The sequence below is a fragment of the Tachyglossus aculeatus genome, chromosome 6, assembly GCF_015852505.1.
Source record: "Tachyglossus aculeatus isolate mTacAcu1 chromosome 6, mTacAcu1.pri, whole genome shotgun sequence".
In the NCBI taxonomy this organism is placed as follows: domain Eukaryota; kingdom Metazoa; phylum Chordata; class Mammalia; order Monotremata; family Tachyglossidae; genus Tachyglossus; species Tachyglossus aculeatus.
In genome coordinates, this window is record NC_052071.1 from 34,097,573 (window position 1) to 34,117,932 (window position 20,360).

Sequence of the window (20,360 nt, forward strand, 5' to 3'; positions counted from 1 at the left end):
TCCCAAGCACTTAGTACAGTTCTCTGTACCTAGTAAACCCTCAATGAATGTGATAAATTGATTGAATGACAGGATCCAGAGAATGCAAATGGCAGTGAACAGTCTTCTAGAACTACTGGTCAATTTCTTCTTGCAAATCCCTGGGACTAAAGCCTCATGCACTAAGGCTGACCCATTATTCTCAGTTGGTATCTCCATTATAATCATTGTTACCATCATCATTCTTCTCCTTAAATAACTTCTCTTCCAGAAAGACTTCCTTGGTTTCATAGTTCCAGAAGATTCATTCATCCAGTCATATTTATAGAGTGTTTACTGTGTGCAGAGCACTGTAATAAGTGCTTGGGAAAGTGCAATACAAGCAATAAATAGTGACATCCCCTGCCCACAACGAGCTTACAGTCTAGGGGGGGTAGACAGATGTCAGTACAAAAAAATAAAATTGCAGGTATTTACATAAGTGTTGTGGGGCTGGTGGGGAGAAGAGCAAAGGGAACAAGTCAAGATGACAGAAGGGAGTGGGAGATGAGGAGAAGTGGGACTTAGTTTGGGAAGACCTCTCGAAGGAGATGTACCTTCAATAAGGCATTGAAGGGGGCGAGAGGAATTGTTGGGTTAGAGGAGGGAGAGCATTCCAGGCCAGAGGCAGCACGTGGGCTAAGGGTCGGTGGCAAGACTGGTGAGATTGAGGCATAGTGACAAAGTTAGCACTAGAGGAGCAAAGTGTGTGGGTAGGAGAGAAGCAAGGTGAGGTGGTGGGGGGCAAGGTGATGGAGTCCTTTAAAGCCAATAGTGAGGAGGTTTTTTTTGATATGGAGGTGGATGGGCAACCACTGGATGTTTTTGAGGAGGGGTGTGACATGTCCTAAATGTTTTTGTCGAATAATGATCCGGGCAGCAGAGTGAAGTATGGACTGGAATGGGGAGAGACAGGAGGCTTGGATGTCAGTAAGGAGGCTGAGAAGGGGGGATATCCAAGGGGGATAGAATGAGTGGTTGTATTGATAGACTGAGTGATTTTATTAAAGTGGTAGCAGTTTGGATGGAAAGCGATGTTGTGAAGGTGGAACAGAAAGGATTTGGTAACGGATTGAATATGTGGGTTGAATGACAGAGGGGGTCAAGGATAGGCACATAGGAAGTGCTTAACAAATACCATCATTATTATGACGCCAAGGTTACAGGTTTGTGAGACAGGAAGGATGGTGGTGCCATCTAAAGTGATGGGAAGGACAGGGTTTGGGTCAGAAGATAAGGAGCTCTGTTTTGGACATGTTAAGTTTGAGGTGATGGGAGGACATCCAAGTAGAGCTGTCTTGAAGGTGGGAGGAGATACGAGACTTGGAATGAGATAAGGGCTGGAGATTTAGATTTGGGTATCATCTGTATAGAGGGTGGTAGTTGAAGCCTTGGGAGCAAATGAGTTCTCCAAGGGAGTGAGTGCAGATGGAGAATAGAAGGTGACCCAGAACTGAACCTTGAGGGGCCCCCACAAGAAGATTCCTTTTATGCTAGTACAATCATTCCCTTCTGAGTTTTAGAAGGGAATTTATTTGCCCTTGCTGACTGTTTATTAACAAGGGTGAGTGGTACCTAAACAACCCTACTGGTTTGGGGCTTCTTAAACATGAGCTCTTGATTATTCAGGAGCGCTGCTTTTCCAGTTTGTGGATTGGCTAGCCTAATGCTTTTCCACCCGTTTTTTCCCTATGTTTACTGCTCACGTCTTTATTAAGTATCAAGGGTGGAAAGACTGTGACAGAGGGCAGGAGACAGGTTCTCCATGAGGTCTTCTGCACTAAACTTTTTTCTGAATCTCCTCTGAATCTCTTCTCCCTCCCCCACCCTTGTCTTATTAGATCATTCTTTCCTTTTTCTGTAATTGTTCCCTCTCCCTTTGGGGAAGTCTTTAGAGGGGAAATATTTGCAAATAGATTCTGGCATTACTGCTTCCTAGCACCCCTTTCCCCACCCCATATTCTCCTTCCTGGCCTATGGCCCCTATGTAGGAGATGTGTCTGATCATTTATTGATACCAGTCCACTTCATTGCTCCCATTTCTGATTGTCATTGTCCATTAAATAAATCATCCAGCAGGATTTATATAAAACCTTCAGTGCCACCAGATAGTGTTAAACCAACATGGATTATTGATTTTAATACATTTCCATATAATTTGGTTCTTTCTTTAGTTTAAACTCAAGTAAATTGTCAGGTCCACGCCACCCCCCTCTCCTCCTCCATAAACACACACATACAAGGGTCAGTTTAAGATTCCGATGTTTTCTGGACAGTGTGTAAACTGGTGCACTCCTTCCCAAGCATTCCTTAAATATTGGTGACTGATTCATGAAATGGGTGTTTACTAATACTAGTCGAATAAAAATCTTCAGTCATGGTCTCCTTGATTTAGTCATCCTTCAATTTGATGCCAAATATTTGCCAGCCACAAAAACGTTTAGCAACTTACTCATTCCCCACGGGGTTTAGGAAGTGAATCAGATGAAATTGGCATTTTATATTGCACAAATCATTACTCACACAGGATCAGTGTCTATTTGTAAGGTTTGGTTATAATGCTGAACCCTCACTTATTCATGACACAGATAAATCCCCCCTTCTAGACTGTGAGCCCACTGTTGGGTAGGGACCGTCTCTGTGTGTTGCCAACTTGTGCTTCCCAAGCGCTTAGTACAGTGCTCTGCACACAGTAAGTGCTCAATAAATATGATGGATTGATTGATAAGTCCACTATTAGAGTGTATCTTACCAGCAATCCCAATTGAAAGAGATTATTCAAATTAAAGCTAATCTTTTGCCTTGATTTGACCTTGAAATATGTGGCAGCTCACAAAATATAGACCAAGAAGACAGCCCTTTATGTCTTTTGAGTAACGGTTCGGGAAAAGATCTGGGCATTTTTCAAGGATCCAGACAAGTTCAGGGTTCAAGTAGAACGCCGATTCAAGTATTGTGGACATTCTCCCTTAAAGCAAAATTACTCCACAGCCCATGTTGGCTCTAGGGTGCCTGAAGTTGACATTATCAATGCAAGACAGAATTAAAGTTGATTGGCAGAGCGGGATGTGCAAGATTGCAGAGAACCTGGCTTAACCTGTACTTTTTAGCCAATGCTGTCAGCCTTTCACTGCCAGGATGTTCAAATTCACTGAAACACAGCAGTGCCCTTGAGCAGGGGTGGTGGTGGGAACACTGAAATGTCCACTTGAAAATGAATGAGGAGCTCATGAGTTTCTGCCTGTGCCTCAGGGCAGGGAAGGGAAAAACATGCTTCTCCTTAATAAACAGTGCTGCAGCCAGGGATTTATGCCAGCAGAAGAAATGGTTATAATAATAGTGATAATAATGATGGCATTTATTTATGCTTACTGTGTGCAAAGCACTTTTCTAAGTGCTGGGGAGGTTACAAGATGATCAGATTGTCCCATGGGGGGCTTACACTCTTAATCCCCATTTTACAGATGAGGTAACAAGCCCAGAGAAGTTAAGTGACTTGCCCAAAGTCACACAGCTGACAATTGGCAGAGCTGGGATTTGAACCCATGACCTGTGACTCCAAAGCCCGGGCTCTTTTCACCGAGCCACGCTGCTTCTCTATGAAACCCAGGATACCAATTTCAGAACCCATACTTACCGGGTGAAATATCTGTGAATGCTTTACGATGAAGTTTTATCAGAATGCATTTATATGTTTCAGAGTTGAGTTCTTTGAAGAAAAAAATCATTTAAATGCTAGGCACTTTTTAAAATATTCAGCTGTGTAGTCTAGAATTGAGTTTATTTCATCTGCACCCCATTCCTAAATGCTGACAAACCTTGGTAGCAGTAAGACAGCTACTTCATATCGATTAAATGGCATATCAAAAGAGCTTGAAAAACCAGGGATATATTCGAATTATCTTTAATAATAATAATAATAATGGCATTTGTTAAGTGCTTTTTATGTGCCAAGCACTGTTCTAAGTGCTGGGGGCGGCGGGATACAAGGTGATCAGGTTGTCCCACATGGGTCTCTCAGTCTTCATCCCCATTTTACAGATGAGGGAACTGAGGCACAGAGAAGTGAAGTGACTTGCCCAAGGTCACACAGCAGACATGTGGTGGAGTCGGGATTAGAACCCACAACCTCTGACTCCCAAGCCCGGGCTCTTTCCACTGAGCTGCACTGTTTTAAAACTGAAAATAATTAAGGAGTCAAATGTTACAACTGAGAATGTCACAAATGGGTTGTATTTGGCATGATTGCATAAGTGATGGTCATTGTGGACAAGGAATGTATCAGTATATTGTTGTTCATACTCTCCCAAGCGCTTAGTGCAGTGATCTGCATCCAGTAAGTGCTCAGTAAATGTTACTGAATGAATGAATGAATGTATATTGCTTCTCAGGACCATAGTGTAGAGTGGAAAGAGTGTGGGCTTGGGAGTCAGAGGACATGGGTTCTAATCCCGGCTCTGCCACTTGCCTGCTGTGTGACCTTGGGCAAGTAATTTAACTTCTCTGTGCCTCAGTTACCTCATCTGTAAAATGGGGATTAAAAGTGTGAGCCCCACGTGGGACAGCCTGATTACCCTGTATCTACCCCAGCGCTTAGAACAGTGCTTGGCACATAGTAAACGCTTAACAAATACCATTATTATTATTATCAGGATGGAGAATACTGACTATTCCCCGCTGATTCAATAAACTAAACAAACCTCATGGTCACCATAGTTGACTCGCCCAATTCCCAGCAGCGGTACAGTCATTTGTGCAGACACACCTAGTCTTTAAGAACAGACCTGAGCCTGTCCCTCCCAGATGCTTTAAATAAAAAAAAAAGAAACCTCAAGTAAGTATGCCTATGTAGAAGAGTGACTGACAACTGGGTAACAGAGAGACTGTTAATTCACTGTTGGAATTACTAGTGTGATGAATAGGGCTTTTCATGTTTAGCCATTCAAGTAAAATGACCTTTCTGTCCCGTAGTCTGAGGAAACAATAAATATCCCTCCAGCGAACTTGTTCCTTGTTCTAGCATTTTGTTGTTTCTACCTAGTCACCTCCCATATGCTCTGCTTTCTGGCCTCCTTTTCTCTGACCGGCCTGCAAACATAATTTCTAAGAACCTGGGAAGCATTTTTCATTCAGAAAGTCCATTCCATTTGTAACCTCATGCAATGCAGTGCCCAAGAACGTTAAAATTATTCATTTCCAGGTCTGTAAAAAGCCCTTCCCCACTCACCAAGCAAATTGTCAAGGAACTGATATCACTTATGTGAGAAAGCAGTGGTTTATTACATAGTCAGTCAATCAGTCAGTTGTATTTTTGAACACTTACTGTGTACAGAACACTGTACTAAGCGCTTGGGAGGGTACAATATAACATTCCCTGTCCACAGTGAGATTTTTTTTTTCAATCGTATTTAGGGGAGACAGGCATTAATGTGAATTACATTGAGAAAGGAACCATGGAAGAATGGGAAATATTTACTGTTGTGTGGCTCTGAGATGAAATATGAATTATTCCAGGTTCCAAAGGGTTGTTGGAAAGGAGATACCCATTAAGAATTAAAAGAAAATGTCTACCTTACTGCTTCAGCCTGCCTTTACAGTTATTTATGTAATACGTCATTTCTTGACATTCATGTTGCATCTGCCCCTTGGTATGTGATGATATTAAGCACACTATATGGTAATTGGTATGATATACGGGTTCTCGACATAGTCAGAATTTATCATGAATTCCACAAGCAAAACAGCTGCAGGTTTATGTGCCTGTGTAACAAAATACAAACTCCTTGTACCTCAAGTGATTTGCTTTATTATCCATGGCACGTCTTATTGTTCTCTGCTTCTCTTCCCAGTAGTATCATTTCCAAAGGAGCTTGAAGCAGTGTGGCCTAGTGCCCTACTCCACTTGCCTGCTGTGTGACCTTGTGCAAGTCATTTAACTTCTCTATGCCTCATTCCCTCATCTGCAAAATAAGGATTCAGTACCTTCTATTTAGACTATGAGCCCCATGTGAAACCTGATTATCTTTTATCTACCCCAGCTCTAGGTACAGTGCTTGGCATACAGTGAGCACTTAACATATACTGCAATTATTATTATTATTATTGAAATTGCAATATTAATTTGTACTGATGAAGGAACTCGTATGGATGGAGCTCAAAATATTCTTGAAAAAAAGCATCCTTCACACCCCTTTGGGGTGGCTAAGCATTTCTGTCCTCTTTTCATAGTCATCAAAACTCAAGGTTAAACGATGTATCCAACCCTGCGGTAAGTCAGACTAGATTTGGATCCCAGACTTCCAAGGATTAGACTTCCAAGCCTCAGGTCTGCCACTGTAGTTCGGCTGCCAGAATGACTTTGAGTCACTTAGAATTGCTTAAACACTGTTGTCCATCCACACAGAGTGCCCATGTTGACTTTTCTGGGTATCTCATTCTGAATCACAAGTACCATCTCATCTCCGAGATAGGGATGATTTCAGATAACTTTCAATGTGGCCAACTCTGCAGAGGCCATTAGAGCTCTTTTCTCAAAGGACAAATGGAGCTGTACAAGTCCATTGCGATGCCTGTTCCTCATTTGGGTATGCAAGCCATTGCTGTGTGATAGCTCTGCCTTTAATAGCTGCTGTGAAAGTGTACCAGTAATGTTGGTGTTCATCGAGAGAAGAGAAAGAGAAGAGAAATTCATCAACAGATTAAATTAAGAATTTGCAATTGCCTCTCTTGGATTCTTAATTTGGTTATTGAGTTCTAAGGATCATCCATTTCCATGTACCTGTTACTGACCATCAAAGAACTTGGCATTTAGAAAACATCACATTCTAGGGATCAATGTGAGAAAGCCACATGACAGTAAATTAGGATGCGTTTAACCCTGCTGTGAAACACTGCTTATGGGGAAGGTCATTAAGAATTAGGGTATGTCAATCAAGATGCTAGTGTTATTTTTCATTTCCTTTTCATACAGACTACGTTTCCTGTGACACCATCACTTGCAACCAGCCCCACCATGGCTTTCAGTCCCTACCTAAGTCATGTTTCTCCTGGAATGGGCTTGGTTCCTGCAGAGCTTTTACCAAATACACCTGTCCTGGTTTCTGGAAATCCTACTGTTACAGTACCCGGAGGCTCTGCGGGTCAGAAACTGATGCGTACGGATAAACTGGAGGTATTTGGACAGAAAAACATACTATTAAAGGAAAATCACTTTATTGTAGAACTCCATATTCTGAGACTTTGGCATACTTTTTTTAGAAAAGTTTTAAACTTTATGCTATCTGAATACATTATTCTCCTGTTTAAGATCTCTTTGAAATGTGTCGTATGGAATAGCTTTGTTGTATAGATTGCCATCCATTTTTTTTGTATAAGAATCTGTTCTTGGATAATTTTTCAGAAAAGAAAATCCAAATGGAAATCTAGACCACTTTGCTTTATTGAAGCCTTGCTCCCATACACTGCACACACATACCCCACTTAAATAACACTAATAACTTAAATCACTAGCTGGTTCTTCTCAATGTTGGCACTACTGGCAGCTTCTTAAGTACACATTATTGGATCATAATGGAACCTAATCATACATATTGTTGTGTAAATCTTTCATGGTTCCAGGTCTGTTGTAAAAAGCCATCAGTGCATGTGCATTAATGTGAGATAAAGACTAATCCATCTTGTCCTTGAAAAATAGCTACCCATGCAGACAATACTGGTTTACTAATCAGTTTGTGCAATAAATCCAGGATTCCAAATAATACTTTTTCAGCAGATACCTTTGAGGCATATGATCTATGTGATTAAAAAGCCAGCATTTTAAAATAGGTGAGAAATGTTGTGTTTTGCACTTTGTTCTTTGTGCAGCTCATTCTTTAGATTATATACCAAATTCTTTATTCTAAACTTAGTTTTGCCTTTTTTTTTTTGCTTAGGTATTTTGGTCCAATTATATTTAGATTTCTTGACAAAAAATATTCAAGATGATTGCATATCACTGTCAATAATGTGATTTTTCTTTAAGGTTTGCAGAGAATTTCAGCGTGGAAATTGCACACGTGGTGAGAACGATTGCCGTTATGCTCACCCTATAGATATTGCAATGATAGACACAAATGAAAACACTGTTACAGTTTGCATGGACTACATCAAAGGTCGATGCTCTAGGGAGAAATGCAAGTACTTTCATCCCCCTGCACACCTGCAAGCCAAAATCAAGGCAGCTCAACACCAGGTGAACCAGACAGCAGCGGCTGCAATGGTAAGTAAGAGCAATATGTCCTTTTATTTTTGAACAGATCGCGTTTTAATTTATATTTTTGAGCCAGGGATGCACACATTGTTAAATGGAGTCATTTTACTATGGGTAGAATTGGTTTGTAAAGACTAGGAATGAATAAAGAACTGGTGCCTTCTTAAGGGTCCATCCCTTGGCTCTTTTTTGTCCCTAGGCTTGGTGAGTTTTCTAACCTGTAATAGCCCAGCACTGAGGAAATTGATTTTGCGCTGTATTGTTTTCCTGCTCCAATGTTAAATGTGAAGTGCCTCACCCAGTAAAACAACAACAGGAGCCATAAAAACAATGTTGTTAGTGCTTGTACCATAAATACAAATTTAACTAACAGAGTTAGGCCTTGCTAAATATTCTTCTCACCCAAGTCTACAAGTAAATTCTTTCTTATGAGTGGAAAACCCCTAAAATAAGCAGTGGTAGCATACATTCTGACTAAGCAACTTTGAAATTAATTAGAAAGGTTCTGTCCTCTGAAGAATTGACTCCCTATACTCATCCCTGTAAGAGGGGTAAATGAATGTTCCAGGAGTTGAGTGTGGCGATAATTTTCAAGGGAGAGGAGGCCAAACTCTCTCTGAGGAAGAGTTCTTTCTGTCCCTGAGTCACAAGTACAAAGTGACTGTTACCAGGAATGTGGCCTCTGCTGATGAAATAGAAATTCTCCCTTTTTCGCAGGTTTTCTTTAGAGAATACTTGAGAGGCATTTATCTGGTCCTAACAATAATAGTAATAATAATAATAATAATAATAATAATAATAATAACAATAAATACTAGTATTTGTTAAGCGTTTACTATGTGCCAAGCACTGTACTAAGCCATGGAATAAATATGAGATAATCAGGTCAGATACAGTCTCTGTCCTATATGGGGCTCACGGTTCAGGCATATTGCCAGAATCCAAAGGCTGTTACTTTTCAGGTGCTACAGTGGTGTATTTCTTTCAAGCAGTGACCCTGCTGCTCCGGCTTGGAAGGATTTGCAGAAGGAAATCGCTGAAGTAGTGTAGTAACGTTTTGACTTTGCTGTTAGAGGGGCTGAAGTGCTCTGTAGGTTTTTTGGGCAGTACACCGACCCGAACATATGAGCTCTCAGTTCTTTAGTCTGAAACATTTTTTCAAGGAGAACTTCTAGGGAGCAAAACTCACATTTCATATTGTGCGTTTGCCATTGTTTTAAACTACTAAACCCTTACCTACTTGCTATGGGATACTTAAATAAAACTAATATATGTTTTATTCATGCTTCTGGGTTCCGTTACAACTAATCAACCCTATTTATATTTCTATCAGCTAGTAGTTCTAAAACATTTATGGATTACATGTCACAGCATCCTGGCTTTTAAAAACGGTCTGAATTATTCATTAACTTTTTGAGGTCTGATGCATTCACTTTTACCCATTGAGGAAGTATCGGAGAAAAAGGAAACACTCCATCCTGAGGGAATCCCACCAGGGATGTCATTGTGATTCTCTTGTTAATTGACTTTCTAATTCAGGTAGACCTCAGATTCTCAGGAAGCCATGTCCCAAATTCATTATTACTGTCTTTACCCTACTCCAAAATGGCAATTTGAACCTACTATAAAAAGGAAACTCTTAAGCAAGCAATCTGTAGCAATTAGGACTTTTCCATTGTATGAGTTCTATTAATGCAGTTAGTATTTTTAAATGTTAAAGCTGATTGAGGTGTTTTAGATGACTAAAATTTGTTAGTGGACGAATTAACTGTAGCAAACACCCCATGTTGTGCATGCTTAGTCTTTTTTTAATATATTGTATAATGCATTCATTTTTTTTTCTCTTCACCTACCCACAATGTTGCTCTCCTTTTGACGCACCTTTGCTTGCTGTTTTTTGTTATTGTGCTTGAACCCTCCCCTTGGCCCATTGCCATCATGTGCTCGCTGCCTGCTAATTAAGACTCAGCCAGCTGTCAGATCACTGAAGCGACCCCTCGAGGCAACCTTTGACCTGGTACTTGGACCTTTCACCTTCTTGCTTTGCATGTAACCATCTTAGACTGCATGAATACCTTTCCATTTGTATTTTGTGTTACCCATAAGGAGACTGCCCATGCCAGTCTGAAATGTTATGGCCTTCAGAAAATGTCTTTTCCCGGGAAGAGAGTTTGCATTTTGCCAAAGGGTTAATATTGACTTTGAAACAAGGAACTGCCCTAATTCTGGTTTCTGAGCAGTTTAATTAGTCCAAGAATTTGGAGGAAGAGGTCTTGGGTGATTTTGCTTTTATAAACCTTTTTTGTCAAACCACAGCTATGGTATTTGTAAATTGTGATATGAATCAGCCATCCAGCACATGGAATGCTAGCTTGAGAAAATTTTGAAATGCCCCATCAGCTAAGGGAGGCAGGTGGGTCTGGGGAAAATAACCTGGAGCAGCCATTGAAGGACCTCATTCTTGGTTCTGCTGCTGGCCCGCTGTGGAGCCTAGGCAAGTCAGGTAACCTTTCTGTGCTTCAGTTTCCCCATCTGATGGGTGGAAGAGAGAGTACTTTTCTGCTTCACCTCATCCCCAGCCTCCATCTTTCCTTCCTCTCATCCATTTAAATCAGAACGACTGTTTGGTGTTGACCAGGTCTAAGATAATTTTGGTGTAGTAATGCTTTCCACCTGAAGCTGGGAGTCCGTCAACATTTTTGTTATAGACCCTCAGTTATTAGGGAAGTCTTAGACTTTTCCAAATAAATATGAAATGTGCCAATTGCTAAAATTTTAAATCATCATTTTGAGGATTAATCCTTTTGATTATGATCAATTTGAAATATAAAACTGCTTAATGAGGAGATCACAGGAGCTGTTGGGTTGAACTTTTTAAAAAGATGAAAAATTGGGGCCCAAAGGTGATCAGGTAGCCATGTAAATTATCATTTTAAAGGAAGAGGGAAGTATTCATTTCCATTCAATGGTCCTGAAGTTAGAAGAGGCTTAGGGGAGAAAAAAGGAAATGAAGTTATGTCAGTGGTCAGTCCTGGAAAACTGGCATGGGAATGTTGTTTCCAATTCTGCAGTGTCATCTGGCAACCTTGTCAGTTCTCCAGCCTAAGCAGGGTTTTAGTGAGTCAGTAGCTGGGTGAGAGTCTGCCAAGAGCAACCAAGGCAGCACCCAGCTACACTGGGTGGCAAGAAACTGTGTCTGGTGATTCATTGGATTTGGTGCTGATTCTCTCCAAGTCAAGCATGAATGGGCTACTGGAGATTCTGTCCTTTGGAGGACCCATAAGACAGTCATTGTGTTTGCCCTTTGGTTGCCCACAGATCGACTTATCCACACTTGGGAGTCCTTTGTCCAGCAACACGGACCAAAGGTAGCCTCATATAAGTATAGATTTAAAGAAATTTGCTTATTTGTGTTCAGTTTGAAAACCTGTAATTTTCACAGGGAGAGATGTCGAATTAACCGAACCATACTTTTTGTTCCTGTCAAAGTTTCAAAAGCACATTCCTCATACTAACTGTTTGGCTCAGGTTTTAGTCGGGTATAGTAAGGAGAAATCCCATTTTATGTATCATTGTTCTTCCTCAGAGGTGAAAAATGGCCTTTTACCATCTGGGAGAGTCTATCAGTGTCACCCCATTGAGGGTAATCAGTGGAATAACTAGGCAGGGGGAGCAAAGTGGGTTTTAGTTAGAGTACTAGAACCTAGTCTGGCCAGTGGGTTTTTTTGTTGTTTGTTTTTGGGGGTTTTATCTGGTATTTGTTAAGCGCTTGCTATGTGCCAGGTATTAAACTTCGGGGTAGATACAAGCTAGCCAGGTTGGAACGGGCCTCTGTTTCCAAAACATGCTCCCACCCACACAAGGCAGAGCCCCCCAGGGCAGTGACCCAAGGGGGAATCTTCCCCTGCCCAGTCAGGGTAAGTAGCCATTTCAGGGCTCCAGGCTGGAGGGCAGAGAATTGAAAGAGTAGAACTCCCTGCTACTCCAGTAGCTCCTGTCCTTAAACCATCCCCTCCCACGACTGAGCCCAGGGCAGTGTTGAATGCCAGATCCTTTGCCTTCAGGGCTCAGACTCTGGAAGGGAAAGGGAGAGGTTTAAGGAACAAACTACTGGAGCAACAAGCAGTTCTACTCTTTAAACCCTCCTGTCAAGCCTGGGGCTGCAAAATGATGACTTGTTGAAGGCCACCAAACTTTTTCCAACAACCTTGGTCTAGTGGAGCAGTTGCCACAGGTGCAACCCAGTAAAGGGTCCATAGTTCTACGCCCCCGATGAATTTTTTTCGGTAGCACTTCTGGGTGCTGGCCTAGCTCTCTAACCTTCCAGGGGTTTTTTTTACAGCATGCTAGAACCTAGCTGGAGAAAGGGAGAGGAAATGGTTGCCCCCCCAAGCAAACCTTAGCTCTCAAAAACTGAGTGCTGGAGAGCGGGAAGGGGTGCCCAGTGCTATTTTACATCAGCCTCTCCTTGTTTTCCTCTCACACATAAAGATTCTGAAGGTGAGGGCCTCAAAGTCAGTAATCTTACCCCAGGCATAAAAATGGGTAGCTACACCCTCGACTGGAAGAGTGGGCATAGTATGCTGTGGCAGTATGCTAGTCCTGGGTTGGTGGGCCAGTTACCCAGCTGTTGCCACAGGAAAGCAGAGTATTAGTAAACCCAAAGTCACACACTACCATGAATCAGCTAGTCCTGGTTAGGTTTAGCAGTGAACAGCCTGCTATTTATGCATAGATGCCAACTTTTAATTTGGAGCTCAGGACTGAAAAAGGGACAGGAATTTTGGGCAGGGGGGATGAAGACTGGAGTGGACACAGGATTCAGAGAAAGAATAGGCTAGAAAGCCTGATTGTAATCCCTTCATGTCTTATAATAATAATGATGATGGTATTTGTTAAGCACTTACTATGTGCCAAGCACTAAGCGCTGGATCAGAGAACTGAGATGTGCAAGTCTGGGGTTCCAGTCCAAAAAGTTGTGGAACTGGCCCGGGGGTGGGGGGCATTGCCCCCAACGCCCCCATGGAGGGGATACCTGTGTACGCATAAATCCCACCAAAGACCAATTTCTAATCCTGCAAAAGAAACCTTGCCCAACTGGTGGAGGGTAGGTAATGCCTTGAAGGACTTAAGTGACTTCATTGTTTTGGAGCCTTTTATATCTTGCCATTGTTTAGCGGGGAGACTACATCAGGCTAAATCTGCTTCCAGGCTCCTCTGTCAATCACTCAGTCAATCAATCCATCAATGGTATTTATTGAATACTTACTGTGTGCAGACCACTGAACTAAGTGGTTAGGCAAATTCAATACAATAAAGGTGGTAGTCATGATAAGCAAAAATTAAGGCAGTAGTCCAGGCTGAAATGGTTTATAATAAAGTCCCGAATGCATTAAATAGCTGCTAAAAGCAGACTGTTTCTGCATATTTTCCAGCAGAAAGACCTCTCCAGAATTTCCAGTTAATTTCTGATTGAAATGTCCCAACATGCCTTTTCCTGATGAACTTAACTTTGTTTCATCAACAAGCACTTAATCATGACATTTGGCCAGAGAAGAGAGGGTAAATTTTGCCTTTTCCATCTTCAGCTGTTCTGTATGGGCCACCTTCAGGTTTACTTTTCCTGTGGTAGAATTCCCCTCACAAATGTTAGGTAATAGCAAATAAACTGGGTAATGTGGTTAACTACTTTACATGTAAAACCATGTTAAATAGTAAGAGCTGTATTATTTTACCCTAATGTGTGAGTCAGTAAGAGGATTTGCTGTAGGTGGTGGGAATGATAGGCTAACTCAACATTATCAGTAATTTTCTTAAGTACTCTTCTACAACGCCCTTAAAGCGGTTTTGAAAAATAAATTAACCTTCTTTTTAAAATTACTATCCCTTACTTAGCCACAGTTTTGGGTCCAGAATGGCCAGAATAGTTCAGGTAAATGAAATCTACTGTTGGTCCAAAATCCTGTGTGTTTCAATCTCATCCCCCAACATCTGCCCGCAGTTAAAAATATCTGTCAGATTTGAGTTAAGTTTCCTTTTCCTTCCCATGGCTGGAAGTGCTAGGAATAGTGACATCTCTAAAGGGCAGAAGGTGGGAGGTGGGGAAGGAAGTGGAGAGTGAAGAAGTGCTTGAATCATCTACAGACTGGATAAAGAAGAGTTAGCTGTTCATCAGCAAAGGTCTTGGAGACCTTTGAAAACCTGGAGCCGAACTCACCCCAGCCTGTCTGGGCCTGTGCCTGGCTTGGTTACCAGCACCCACCTGGCTACTATGGCATCATTCAATTCCGGTGGTTGCTGCAGTGTGTACAGTGTTGCCCCGTGGACTTGTACTGAGCTCCTTGGAAGTGAGGTTCTAGCCATTCCAGTGTGGCAGTGCTATGGACTCCGCTCCCCACTAGAAACAGGGGATCCGCAGTGGACTGAGAAATATTGTTGTAGCACAGCCTAAGATGGACTGGATTCAGTTTTGGGTTGACCAAATCTAGCCCAGAGGGCCTCTGTCCCAAGAAACCTGTGGACAAAGATCTAGGGTCCAGGGACTTTAAAGTCATTTGGACTTGTTGAAAGATTCCTTTTCATACTTAAGGAAGATAAATATCTGCAGATTATCTGTCTTTTCCCCATTCTATCATGTTTTGTTTTGTTTTTTTTTTCCTTTGAAACATCTGAGTCCTTTCCTTTTGCTCTCTGGGTGGTGTGCTGCTTCACTGGAGAGACATCTAGCTTCAATCAGTCAATCAATCAATCGTATTTATTGAGCGCTTATTGTGTGCAGAGCACTGTACTAAGCGCTTGGGAAGTACTAGTTGGCAACATATAGAGGCAGTCCCTACCCAACAGTGGGCTCACGGGAGTCACTTGTGCCTCACTATAGAAAGGAAATGAAACCTGTGGGATCTGAGGAAATCTAGAGGATTCCATCTGCAGTCAGGCGAGGAGGATAGCTGCCTTATCTTGTGCTCTCTCATTCTACCTTTTGAGCCACCCTGGGAATTAATCGAAGGCTTCTCCTTGAATGCTTTCTTAGGTGATTCTTGTCGCCTTTGGAGGGGGAGATGCACTGCTCTAGGAAAAAGCTGGGTTTCAAACAGTATGGTTTCTTACAAGGGTTTGAGTTAAAGTTCTTGTCTTTTAATTGGTTCCCTGAATTAATTGACCTGCAGCTCAAAGGCATTGTGATCCCAGAGCAGATTCGGCCCATGCCCTGAAATTGGGACCTTCCAGTGAACTTGGGCTGTTGTAGCCTGGCTTTCCTAACTACTTGAGCTCTCAGGTGCACACACTTGAGATATGTGTCCACAAATCCGCATGTCCGTTTCTGCAAGTTGAATGCATTTGGTAAAATTGGATTTTGCAGCTTAACAGCCACCTGCTGATTAAGCCTCCAAGTTTGGCATCTGCCTAAGTCATCAAAAAGCAGCATTGGTCAGGTCTTTTAAAGTGAATTTGGGGGGGCATGGCCTGTGTTCTGAGTCGACCAAAATGAAATAGGAACAGATGGGTTTTGAAGCGGTCTATAGAAAAAGGTGGCTTTTTATTTGAGAGGACCATCTCGTGGGGAAGGAGCCTGGGACTCCTTTTTAGCTCACTATGGGCAGGGAACAGGTCCACTAATTCTGTTGCATTTTACTCTCCCAAGTGCATAGTACAGTGCTCTGCACATAGTAAACACTCAATAAATACCATTGATTGATTGAGGTGCCAGTCTTTGGAGCAGTAGGAGGGCATCTCAGGCTATGAGGACACTTTCTTATCCTGCCTCTTTCCCCCAGAAGCTGAGAAAAGCCAAATTCTTCCCAAATGTGCAAAATGCCTAACTCCTACTGATTAAATTTCCTGGTTATAGAAGAACTAAGTGTTGTCAGATCCCAGTGTTTGACTTAGACCACTGGTACAGGGTCCTGATCAATTAAGAAAAGACAGGGGTGGGGAAACGGATTTATAATGAAACTACCAAAGTCCAAGGAGAAACCGGCCTAACATTTCTCAGATGAGCAGTCTCCTATCACAGTTTAAACCCAATATAAAGCCTGTTTCTAAACAGTGAAAAACTGTTGGAAATTTAAAGTCAAATTCTCTAATGTATGGTTTTGTTTATGACACTGTCAGCAGTTTTCCTTGTGTAGATTTTCGAAATTGTGTCTAGCCTTTTCTTAACCTTTCATTAGTTAAAGCTGTTTTGTTTTACCTTCCTCCGCGTCTCGAGTGCTCTTTTCCTAATTTAGGAATGTTCCAAATGACACGGGTTTTCAGCCTCTGGTGTGCCACATTTCTTGCAACATAGGTTGTTCCAAGAGAAACTTAACAGAAACTTTGACTGCCCAATCGCCTAGTGTTTAGGGAGGACTATGGGAAATGGAATTACCTTCTTGCACACAGTGAGGGCCTGTTACTCATCAGAAGTGTTCCTGCCTCCTGAAGCATTTGACACATAGGTAGTTGTTGGTGCCAGAACCATGTTAAAACAGTGACTTATTTGCTGAGGAAAAAAATGCAAGTTGCATCTTTACCAAATCTGAACTGAGGCAAATTTGATTGAGCATAGTAAATAATGTAGTATGTTTTCGCGGCAAAGAAACCAAAGAAAACACATTGTACGTGCTAATATTCAGTATGTGAACATCAAAATGTACAGAACCTGATCATATCAAATTGTACATATCAAACTGCACAGCAGGCATTTAAACATGAAAAGAATTGCCTGTTTGTGTCTTAGAATGGGTGGCACCTGGCAGATAGAAAAATTCAGAGTCTGAAATGACAGTCCTTTCTGAAAACCAAACAACCTCTTTATACGCTACCAGTAGAAATGGGGCTTTATTTTACAGGAACAATCAAATTCACAATTGGCTTTTAGGCACAACCGATAAACTGATTTTTTTAACTAAGCCACTTTAGCAAAGACAAGCTTCTGTCATTTCTCTGTAGTATCTGTTGCTAATCTTCTCATTTTAATAGTCACCCACTCAGTTTCTCTTAATCATTATTTTAAAATGCTTGTTGCCTGCAACTGCTTTTTGTTGTGGCCTACCCAAAAAGAGCCCTCTCTTTTCTCTGTGCATAAAACAATAACATTGAAAAGTTCCTTTTCTTCTTTCCAACATTTTATTTTGTTTTTAAAGCGTGTTTCTCTCCTTATTTTCCTTTCTCTATGTCTTACTAACTGCTTCTCTAGTGAACCTAGTACTTCATAAATTTACTTTGTTGTGGTTAGCTACTCTTTTATTGTCTTGCAAATTGGACACAGTTGCAGGTGATTCTCAGGCCCGACTTCATAGTATTGGTGCATGCTTTTTGCTCTGTCTAGTCCTGGACTTAGTGTAACAACTCTTTCATGTGATCCTTAATCCACAGGCCCTGCCCCCTGGTGCACTTCAACCTTTACCAAAGAGGCCAGCACTTGAAAAGAACAATGGTGCCACCACAGTCTTTAGTCCAGTTTTCCACTACCAACAAGCTATAGCTAATATGCAGTTGCAACAGCCTGCATTTATCCCTACAGGTAAGGAAATGGCTCAGTCACCTTTCATGATGATGTTCTCTGATCAGATATCATGAATAGAAATACAGGATGTCTGTTTAAATTGGAAGAGACCTAAGAATGCCTGGGAATATTTCTGTAGAAAGCAAAGGCAGTTTGATATTCAAGGACTTTCCTTGATGGCCTATTTTAGAGTAAAGAGTTGTGTGTTTATAGTATTTCTTAAAAATAATGGCGTTAATTAAACTAGGAAAAGTTGCAACACTTTTCTCTAATTCATGTTTCTTGTTTCTCTCCTCTTATGGTTCAAACTGAGAAATTCTAAACTAATTCCTGGACTCTTGGGTAGTATGTTTATATGCCCTTTCTACCCTGTAAATATGGCTTCCCAGTTTTCAAACCATGGATCAATTCAAGCTTGAAGAGAGTCTTGACAAAAAGACTTGCCCTACTCCTTGAGGCTCCAAGAATCATTTAGTTCTTGGCAAAACAGAGGGAGTGGGTTCTACCTTGTGATTTTTAAACTACAGGCTCCTTAACTTAGAAACAGTGTAGTTTAATGCCCTCCCAGCCATTCTGTCACTTTCTTTTCTGGAACCTTGGAATAGATGTGACTCTCCTCCTATGAACCCATGCTTAATACCCCCACATTTTTGTCCCAGTTGGAAATGAAGAATGCAAAGTCAGTCTATCAGGGCATCCAGTGCTTAGAACAGTGCTTGGCACATAGTAAGCACTTAATAAATGCCATCATTATTATTTATTGAGTGCTTACTATATGCAGACCACTGTACTTATTACGTGCAAAACAGAACTTTTTAGAAAAAGGCATCATCTATGAGGGAAATCGACTTTCTTTTGGGGTTCATTTGAACCAAAAGTTATGTAAATCCCAAATTAACAAATCTAATATGAACCTTCTTATTTTCAAGCTGTTTTAAATGGAATTCCCTTTTTTGGAATGGAAAAATCATTCAGTTTTCATTCATTTTTGTATTCATTTCTAAAGTTTTGTTCACTTGAAAAAATATACAGTGCAGAAGAGAAGCTGTTATGCATCTTGAATAAAAGTCGATACTTAATCTGAGGGCGACATTAACAGGACCAGAGCCTCTTTTTTTGTGAAGAATCATATTGCTGAAAGAAGGTTATCTAAAGAGAAGGCCTACTTCTCTTCCCTTGACTTCTGTCCAGTGGGATAATACCTAAATGTTTCAAAATAGATGATTGCCTATCCTATGCACAATTTTTAAAATCCCCATTTCAGCCACACAAACCCATAGGTAAACTTCACCATCCATCAGTAAATAGCTCATCTTTAAATGCAAGTAATAACTGTGTCTCTCTACACATATGAATATATATGTCCATTAAGATGATCTACAAGATGAGAATATTATACCCTCCCATGGTAACCTGTTCAGTGTTCAGATGTCCTTACCATCAAGGCATTTTTCTTGACCCCTAATTGAACAGTCTACAATTTTTGGTCATTTCCCATTTTTTAGGCCTCTGTGGAGATGGAGAGCAAGTGATGAGGCATTGTGTTCAGAATATGAGACTCTGTTAAGCACTTACTATGTGCCAAGCATTGTCCTAAGTGTTGGGGTCAATACAAGACAGTCATGGGATACAGTCCCTGTCCCATGTGGGGCTCACAGTCTAAGTTGGAGGGAGAACAGGCATTGAATCCCCATTTTGCAGATGAAGAAACCTAGGCACAGAGAAGTTGAGAGACTTGCCCAAGGTCACATAGCAGGCAGGTAGCAAAGAAAAAATTAGAACCTGGAACAAGCTGTTTCCACTAGACCACACATTGCTTCTCCAATGGAGAACATAGTTTCTGTACAGATTCCAGAAATTTATTCATATGGCTTATAAAATCTCCGAGAAGGGGGGAAAAAGTTCAAATCCTGTAATACAAAACGTGCCCCCCCCCCCAAAAAAAAAACCCATAGAGAATATTCCTAATCTTAGAAATTGATTAAAAAAACTTGTTCTTCCAGTTAAGAATGACTGGGTTTCTTTTCTCTGTTCTCAGAAACAGCAAACCCTTCCCGCATTTTGGTATATACAATTAAAAATGTCAGACTGCACTCCTAGTGGTTTAATACACATCAAAAGTTGTATGTTTTGCTGAGGTTTAGGATGTGGTTTCTGAACAATAATTAGTTTGTTTGCCATAAAATACTGGTAATTTGGTTCACATACCAAGCCTCTATTTTCCAACTATGCAGTCACCAGAATCCAAACAAGAATACTAGTCATCTTTAAATGAAATCATTCCATCTTTATATTTATTGGATGATCAGAAACTTTGCTTCAGGAGAAGGAATTGTTTAAAATCTCCTTGGGTCTTAGGAGAGTTGCAGGTAAGGGGACAGATGTTAAAAGGAAGGGGTTGATAACACATAGCAAATGTTTAATCTCTGAGCTGCTAAAAAGAATGCATTAAAAAATCAGCCAGCATCTGAAAGGAAAAATGTAGGAAAATTGTAGGAAGACGATATAGTCACTGCCTCTAGCTAGGAATTTGCAGTCCGGGTGCTAGTATTTGTTGAATAAGTTCAGTACTGCCTTTCAAATATATTAGAATCAGCAGCCAAGGTT

General features: G+C 41.1%; 1 protein-coding gene across 15 annotated transcripts in view; it reads left to right on the forward strand.

Moving 5' to 3' along the window:
- The window catches only part of MBNL3 (muscleblind like splicing regulator 3), a 100,826-nt gene that overhangs the window by 60,811 nt on the left and 19,655 nt on the right, over positions 1 to 20,360 (forward strand). For 12 of the 15 annotated variants that reach the window (XR_005451608.1, XR_005451610.1, XR_005451611.1 and 9 more), the window contains exons 3-6: positions 6,989 to 7,189; positions 8,039 to 8,275; positions 10,230 to 10,283; positions 17,624 to 17,771. Coding sequence is in view for 5 of the 15 variants with exons in the window: in XM_038748440.1 (XP_038604368.1) it covers positions 6,989 to 7,189; positions 8,039 to 8,275; positions 10,230 to 10,283; positions 17,624 to 17,771 (640 nt within the window). In the remaining 10 variants the exon portion in view is untranslated. The remainder of the gene's footprint in view (positions 1 to 6,988; positions 7,190 to 8,038; positions 8,276 to 10,229; positions 10,284 to 17,623; positions 17,772 to 20,360) is intronic. The other 3 variants (XR_005451617.1, XM_038748443.1, XM_038748444.1) reach the window with 1 other exon arrangement.